Genomic DNA, 8,598 nt, shown 5'->3' on the forward strand with positions numbered 1-8,598 from the left:
TTATCTCTTCCTCCAGTTACTTTCTGCATATCTTTCATCTACTTTATGTATTTTTTGCTCTAACTGGCCTAACCACACTTGCAACTTCACTCTAGATCACCACCACATATGTTTTTTGGTTTCAGTGTTGGTTGGTTACATGGTCAAGTCCTACATCAAGTAAAAGTGAAAAGAGTAATAATTAGAATAACATTGTTGCCCAAACCCACTGGCTTAGACTTTTTGAATTAAAACAATTATAACAGGTTGTACCAATCCCTCACAAAAGACTCCGAAAGTGTTAACTCTCAACTCTCACAAACCCAAGATTCAAACAATTGGAGTCAGAGTTGATGGTTCAACAAGGTTAGTATTCAAATTCAGTTATGTAGGTATCAGTTTGATTACTACTTCATCTCTACACATCATCTCTGCTGCATTTATGTAATTATCAGCTTGATTTGAACTTGGATGCTTACTTCAATATGATAGGTAATCTACAAAGTTATAATATTCTTAAAAGGACAAATTACTAGATAAGCCAAGAATCAGACATGCATAATTTCCTAATTTACCAAATTTTAACCCTGATCCCATAATAAAATTTCAATTATTGCAAAAAAACCGAAGTCACGTTCTCATTTGTAAAGAAATGGACTTTTTTGGCTGTTTTGATGACAAGTTAAAAAGCAAAATTGAGCAAAATCAGTTCTTAAGAAAAAAAAAAAAGTTATTCTACAGTATACGGGAAAAAAAATTAGAAATAAAACACATCCTCCTGTTAGCTACGTGGGATGGTGTACTATGAAGCCATACGGTTTTGGTATGATGGGGCTTGTCCTGAGTGCTAGCCACTAGCCAGGCCAGTGGGGTAGATTAATGAAATGCATGAGTTATATGTCATTTCTCTACATTTCAGGAAATTTAGAGCCCGTTTGGGGAAACTGAATTGGAGTTACACCTGTAAAGGGAACACGCAAATGGTACAAGTATTTTTTTTTTTTTTTGAGGTTAATGCACATCAAAACACCATTTAATTTTCTCTGTTTTCCTAGACTTTAAAGTTAATTAAAACTAAAGAAACTTCAAAGACTTATTAAGTATTTTCTATTTTTTGAGATAAAGACTTATTAAATTTAAAATTAACGTTTAGTGGGGTAATATAACATATCAGTAATGCTCATGTATTTCCTTCTTTAATTGCAATGCCAATTGCAAATTTCTGACGTTATAATTAAATAATAATAATAATAATAATGATCCAAGCAGGAAATATTAATTGCTAGTAGAGTAGTTGTAATTTCTTCGCGTTGTAGTTGTATCACATTACTGTTGATGTCAAAATTTAGCTGACACAGTGACATCTACTTTGAATTTAATCAGAAATAAATTGATTTTCATTCCCAGCATTTTTAAGGTTAAAGTTTTGTTTCTGAAAATCATTACAAATGATTACCCATTTTGTAGGCAAATGATTAATGTTGACAATGACAAAAATGACAATCCACTCAGACCCACCATGCCCCTATTTTGCTATATGCAGGTTTTTCCTTTCCTAAAAATAGGACGAGATTAGGACAAGTTTTGTTCATTTTATAGTATTTCATTCTGCATCCCCAAATGTGTTTGTATACATAGTCTTAAATTAGTTGTATATAAAATTTAATCTTTATTTATACACTATACTTATAATATAATTTTTATACCTATTCTATTACCACCTTTAAATATATTTGTCTCTCTCGACACTCTCCGTTGCAATTTCTTATACTCTCTTGCTAATTTTGGAGTCATCTTATTAAGGATGAAAAACTATATACACCTTGCTGAATTCCAACTTGTCCCACTCTTAGTCCGTACAAGTTTTCCCAACTTCAAACAAGAGTAAAGATAGGGATATCTATATCCAAACTTGTCATGCCTTGTAATCACACCTAATTTATGTATTATGTTAAATATTTGAGATAATCTAGTGTAAATTTAACATAAGTGAACTAAAATTAGCACTTTTTAATCATTTGAAATTTTTATGGATGCAAATCAAACTTGAACCAATTATTAAGACAAAAATATATTTTAACATTTTTTTATCAATACATTTATCTTTTAAATTTGTTTATAGTTTATTTGCACTGTTTTATAATTACAAAAATAAGAGAATAATTTTAAAAGGATAATTTAGACAGGACTCTTTTCCTTGGCAATTTAGGCAACTGCCTATGGCATGAACCCCCCCTAAACTAAGTCCCCATAATTTTGGTATTATAACACAATGCTATGCTTGTATAGTAATCTAAAGTAAAAACATATCGTATACCCATTTTTCTTCTTTTTGGGAAAGTGTCAATGTCTAGTTATAATAAATAAACAAAGAAGAAATCCATATACTGTTTTTCTCTCTCTCTATTTCACTTAAAAATCATTAATTTAATCGTCTATCAAAAGTAAGAAGGTCCTTACATTGTTTAAACTATAAACTTTTGACTTCAAGATATAAATAAGCTAATTTCAGTTTTGTAATGTAAAGTGCTGAAAGTTTATTTACTTTTTTTCTTCGTAGAGGCAACAATTGGCTTCTGGGCACTTGACTGTTCTCCGGATTATTTGTCAAAGGCTGATCAAATTGTACCTAAAAAAATGAGAATAGATATAAGTACAGTAGTGAGTATCCCAATCCTGACAGCAAACTCATTAACAAAACAGATTCGTAGAACGTATGACAGTCAGGTTGATATACTTTATTCACCCAGAAATGCATGCAAAGCAGAAGAAAGGAAAACAATAAGAAATTAGTCGACATCTGTGAACAGTGGTCTGACAGCGAAGAGAAAGAACACAGTCTAACCTCTAATTAAGAAGTTGATATTTTTGCAACACAAACAAAAAACCAGCAGCAAGAAACATAATGAATAAAGCTTACATAAAGCAGAAAAAGGGAGACTTAATCTAAAATTTTTGAACGAAGAAACTGATACTTCCAGCAAACTCAAATCGTAATTAACAAAGAATGAAACAAAGATTTATAAAAAGGAATACCTGAAAGCTAGATAGACCTGGATCAATGATAACAGACGTGGCTCTCTCATACCTGCAGATTTCATAAAAAGTACAATCCTTTTATTAGCCAAAGTTGTATACAAAATTTGCAGTAAATTCAAGTGCTGCTTTCAAACTAATTCCACCAACACTACAAATAACTAACAAGAGAGAAAGGATAAGCCAAATACTCATTCCAACCAATGTCACTTGCATGCTCAATAACATACTACATTGTTAAAATAGCTAACAACGTTTGAAGCAAATATGTGACACAAAAAAAAAATTCCCAAAATGGAATGCAGCAGCTTATGTATCAAATATATATATATATATATATGTCACCAAAGATAGAAATTCATAGGAGGCACGACAACCACAAATCATATTTCTTAGTCCAAATACCATACATGTCCCAAGGAGGTTAACATAACAAAGGAAGGCATAAAGCAAACATTGTTCATAGTATAAACATAATACAAACTTTGCGTATTCACATTAAACCAAACTAAGACTACTAAATAACTTTCTAGGCTGTCTACACTTAGGCACATCATTAGTTAACTTCCTACACTGTCAACCACAACCACCACTACTGCAATCCACCCCCAATAAAGTCAATCCAGGCCCTTCTTCTATCAGCCGTCATGGCAAAAAAAGCGGCTCTACTCTTGGCATGATGAAGTTCTTGCACGACCTTGCAATACGTGACATGATCGACATCGGTGTGCTGGTTCAGAAGAGTTACAGCTGCTGTAACTGACTCACTGGCAGCCCCCACAGCAGAGTCTCCAGTGTCGATGGACTTTTTCCCCCGACGGTTCCTCATGTCAGTAAAACCCCATATTGCCTCAGTCATGGCTTCAAGGGAGTGCCCTTTCTTCCTTTTTCCACTTGAATGAGATGCTTCAGCTGGCCGCTTTTCAGCTTGCCTCCGGCTTTGGGCTTCACTCGGTGTGGGCAGCTCCTCCACGTCATCGAAACCGTCGGTGCTGACATTGACATGTACCCCCTCAGATAGAAAGGCTGCATCAAGTTCTCTCTCTTCATCACTATTGGGAGCTGGTTGGGCAGATGACATTTGCAGGAAACCCGTGGCTGTGTTTGAATTGAAAAGAGTGCCCAACAGCTCATAGTGTCTCATCCCCTTTTTCCTGAAGTCCTTGAATTTATGATTGACCTATTACCAACCATATATATTGGGTTAGATGTTTTATATTTGTAAAACCCAATACAAAGTCGATGGCTAATTTATAATAACTGTATAACAGCACTCTTTTATTCCAAATTGATGATAGCCAAAAAGGTTTTTTAGTAAATTGTAGACATTGAGTAGAAAATAATATAAGTCAAATATATAAGTCAAAATTTATAAGTCACATTAAACCCCATTACACCCACAGTAAACCCCATATATAAGTCAGATTTTATTCCATTCCTAAAAGTATCATCATGGGAAAATGCTACAAAACAACTATGTAAAGCCACTATTATTAATACACTCATAAGCCAATAAACCTAATATGTTTGATATTTTTGATATTGAAGTCAGATTTAAGGACTTACCGCAAATGCAGCAGCCCAAGCTTCGTCACTGGCCGTCACCGTATTTGAAATGGGGTCCCATCCCATTCCGGTATGTGCGATGAGCTGGGAGAAAGTGCGGTGTCTCTGTTTCAGTCGTTGATATTTTTGTGTAAGTTGTGCCTTGGTGTAACTCTTAGACGCACGCTTGTTAAACTCATTGACAACTGCTGTCCAAGTTCCAGTCTTGAACTGGCCTTGGGGCATATTCCCTTTAGCATCCTCTTCTAACAAGATGTCAATAAAATATCTCTCGACTGCTTCAGGCCACTTCTTATCGTCGGAATCATCCATCTAAATACATGTTGGTATACTTACATAGACTCGTAAAACGGTCTTCTATGATATGGAATTAAATTCTTTAACTTACTACTAGACTTAAGCAGCAGGCATATAAGAGAAAATTCACCCCATATAAAGGAAAAATACAAAGATACACATTCATACACATAAGTTTTAGGTCAACTTGTAGTGGCATTGTATATTTATGAAGGCATAATAGCATATTATTATTATAGTTGAATATATGTGTAACCAGAACAGATTAGCTATTGTAGCTTCAAGGTAAAATATATTGTCTCTTCAAGAGACAAGATCTAAAAAACCTGATTTTTCTTCAAATAAGTTTCAAATAACAGTATTTAGTGAAATAATTTTAATTATTAAAGAAAGAAAAAAAAAGTGTTAATGCAAACATAAATAAAAAGAAAACTTTTTAACTTGAGAAACAAAAACTGTCTTGGTTATAACTTGTAAATATTATCTAGTCCAAGAGCTGAGCTTAGCTATAACGATTATATGTGTAACCACACTCATAGTTGTAGGCCACAATGTCATTACACGGAAAAATGGGGTAATATACTGACTCTCTCTCTATTGGAGAAGTTCCAAATATTCATATTCCAAAGGGAGAGCGGTCATGAATTTAATTAATTAATTAATTAATTATAATTAAAATCTTAACATTTTTGAAGAATTAAATTTTCACTAAACGATGTGAAAGGATGTGGCTGCCTTGGCAGCTTAACCTACTTCATGTTCTTCCAAGGCTCACCCATCTCATCAATCCCAGCTTCAGTGCTCATTCATCCAGTGTTGATGAGATGGGCTGGCCCCTTTGGGCTATTTTGTTGTAAATATCTTCTTCCTTTTTCCTTTCTTATTTTTTATTTTATTTTATTAATTTCTTTTATTCAGGAAAAAAGTACATTGATTTCTAAGGTTTTCAAGATTATAAATTCTTATAACTTGGATATATGATATATCAACAATAAATTCATTATTGACCTGGCTATTTGTGGTTTTATTTACACACATACATTACATGTGCAATTGTGCAAAAAAGAAAAAGAAAAGAAATGCCAAAATAAATCATTTTCATAATATACAGATAAAAAACAGTAAATTAGAATGAAACTGTGTTTCCTAGCCTTCCACCTAAGACTCCACAAGTAGAGATAAATGTGCTATCTACTTTTGGCTTTTTCCTTAACCTCCTTGTCCGTTTGTCTTAATATGAGAAGATCATACCAATTGTATGGTCACAGGGTTTGAGAAGAGAACAAAATGTGGTGTTGGAAGGATCTTTCAGAGTTTTCTTCCAATTCTCACACTCCTCCCACTAGGAAACAAAACTTAGGCTATTTGTTTGTCTTTGTTAAATATCTTTATCTTGACCTTATAAAACTCTTTCACAAACTGAAGAATATAATTTCAACTCCAAAAAAATCTGTTTCGTATATAGTTTTGTTGTACATTTGCTCAAAATCTGTATCCAATAAATCTTGATTCTTATTAATGTAAGTATACTACTGCCCTATAGGTTATATGATAAGCAAGATGCTTGTTTAATGATTCGAAACTCTATTTCGATTTAAATTTATATATTAAGGTTACTTCACTAATTTCTGTAAAGTTTTACAAGATCAGATTCCTGTTTTTAATTCTAACATGATACTATTCATTAGTTTGGACTTGGGAGTGACACACATCTATGCCAAGGGCACACTCATTTATTTAGCCCATGGTCAGATTGAGTTTTTGATTATTTGACAACAGTCTCTGAGTTATCCTTATAATTCTCTATGACATTATTGCTTCATTCTTTGAGTGCAGCCTTTGTAACTATCATTTTTATGGACACAGTATTAAGTTAATGTAGGGGAATCATTTACTTTTATTTTTCAAGCATCTTGCACTACATTTTTACATAGGGTTAGTTTAGCAACCACATTGCTTAAAATGAAACGGCCTTTTTAAAATTTAAACTAAAAAAACAAGTATGATAGTCTTAGTATCTAACAAAAGTGGTGAGTGATCTGAAATTGTGATGGGTAGGGATGTGACTGTTGTCTGAAGTACATCATTCAGCCATTGAATTAGTGAAAGCATGCCCCCAAAAACCCAATACACTAAAAGATCCCATCTAACATATAACAGATCATGAACCCAATATCCATACAAACTCAGAAACAAAAATCCAACACAACAACTCTAAACCCAGACCCCAAAACAACCCATTGATCCTCTAACAAACCTGTCAACAAACATCTTCTCAGCCAAGTCAGAATTAGTGAAGGCATGCCCCCAAAAACCCAATACACGAAAAAATCCCATCTAACAGAAGGTGCAGATCATGAACCCAATATCCATACAAACTCAGAAACAAAAATCCAACACAAGAACTCAAGAACCCATAACAAATAGATAAACCCAGACCCCAAAACAACCCATTTATCCTCTAAGAAACCTTTCAACAAACATCAAAACTACATGCATTCAATAGTCAGCAACATATAATTAAAGAAAAGTCACAAGAAAAAAATGAAAACCCAAATCTAAAACAGACTGAGTATCAACGGTCTTAGCAGGAGGGTTTGGGTGCTTAGAAGATTAAAACAGAACTTATAATCATGATTACAAAGACGTACCAGTAAGGGAGCACGGTCAGAAGAGGAAGCAGAGGAGGAAGCAGAGGAGGAAGCAGGGGCTCTGTAATGAACTCGAGAGGTGGATGAGGAAGGGAGTGAGGCGTCCATCTGAACAATATATGAGATTAAAACAATCCCTAACATGAATTAATGTGAAATGATGTGCTGGGATGTGAAAGAAAGCTGAAAAAATTAATTAACAAAATTAAAAACCTTACCTGACCGACCCCTTCAGACTGTGTGAGTTGCCTTTTCCGTAGCAACAGAGCGTCCTTAGCAACAGAGCGTCCTTAGCAAAATAGGGGTTTCTTCGAAAATTAGAGTTTGACGCGTTGATGAAGCTATGTTAGGAGTAAAGGCGCCAGATCCGTGAGGGCTGAGGTGGAATTTTGATGGGTCAGAGCAGTAATGGAGGTGGGTGAGAGGAGTAATGGAGTTCGGATTGTGAGTGTAGAGATGAGAGTAGAGAGGAGAGGAGAGATGAGATGAATATTTGGGCGTGAAGACTTCAGATGGCGTGAAGACTGAAGAGATGAGGGTAGAGATGACAGGAGAACGTGTTTTTCTGATCAGTGGGTCCGGCTGCAGTGGAAATTGAATTTCAATTTATTTACCGTTGTGCCATGGAAACGCAATTTCATTGTTTAAAATGTGGCCCAAGCATGTTTCAAAAAATATGTTTCAAACAACTATTTTTGAGCAACTATTTTCAAACAACCCTATTTTAAACACTATCACCAAACATATTGTTTTTTTTTTGAACACTAGTGTTCAGTGTTTAAACACTGAACACTATGTTTTCAGTTGGCAAACCAAACGGGCTCTAGGTGTTTGTGGATATATACTATTTTATTGTGTTGTTTATGTTATTTTATTGTATTGAAAGCTATGGAGGGCCCCTTTTGACATGGTCTCCTCTCGAGTAGCTACTGAAGTAGGGGGCAGATTGAGAGATGTAGTGGAAGTGGAAAGGAGGAGGAAGTAGGATGACTCCAGTTATTTTATGAGAGTTAAGGTGGTGTTACTGGTCTCAAAACCACTCTGACGTGGTGGATTTCTAGTGGGGTCT

General features: G+C 34.5%; 1 protein-coding gene across 3 annotated transcripts; it reads right to left on the minus strand.

Moving 5' to 3' along the window:
- Positions 1–2,545: 2,545 nt before the first annotated feature.
- Positions 2,546–8,019, minus strand: LOC115993011. Of its 3 annotated transcripts, XR_004092748.1 has the most exons (4): positions 7,748–8,019; positions 7,530–7,637; positions 3,016–3,067; positions 2,546–2,608 (listed from the first exon to the last, which is right to left on the minus strand). XR_004092748.1 is itself a non-coding variant. In XM_031117278.1 (3 exons), exons 2-3 carry the CDS (start codon positions 7,635–7,637, stop codon positions 3,608–3,610), a joined length of 696 nt encoding a protein of 231 aa, XP_030973138.1. In that variant the 5' UTR covers positions 7,748–8,019; the 3' UTR covers positions 3,392–3,607. The 3 variants fall into 3 exon arrangements, 1 of the variants encoding a protein (XP_030973138.1); XM_031117278.1 differs by lacking the exons at positions 2,546–2,608; positions 3,016–3,067 and adding an exon at positions 3,392–4,195; XR_004092747.1 differs by lacking the exons at positions 2,546–2,608; positions 3,016–3,067 and adding an exon at positions 4,665–4,893.
- Positions 8,020–8,598: the final 579 nt, after the last annotated feature.

This window comes from Quercus lobata, chromosome 5 (genome assembly GCF_001633185.2).
Source record: "Quercus lobata isolate SW786 chromosome 5, ValleyOak3.0 Primary Assembly, whole genome shotgun sequence".
Classification (NCBI taxonomy): Eukaryota; Viridiplantae; Streptophyta; class Magnoliopsida; order Fagales; family Fagaceae; genus Quercus; species Quercus lobata.

Bases quoted from the DNA above. Each gene is read 5' to 3' on its own strand.
- LOC115993011 (XM_031117278.1), bottom strand. From the start codon at position 7,637: ATGGACGCCTCACTCCCTTCCTCATCCACCTCTCGAGTTCATTACAGA. The intron at 4,196-7,529 runs GTACGTCTTTGT...GGTTGGTAATAG, and splicing joins CTGACCGTGCTCCCTTACTG to GTCAATCATAAATTCAAGGA.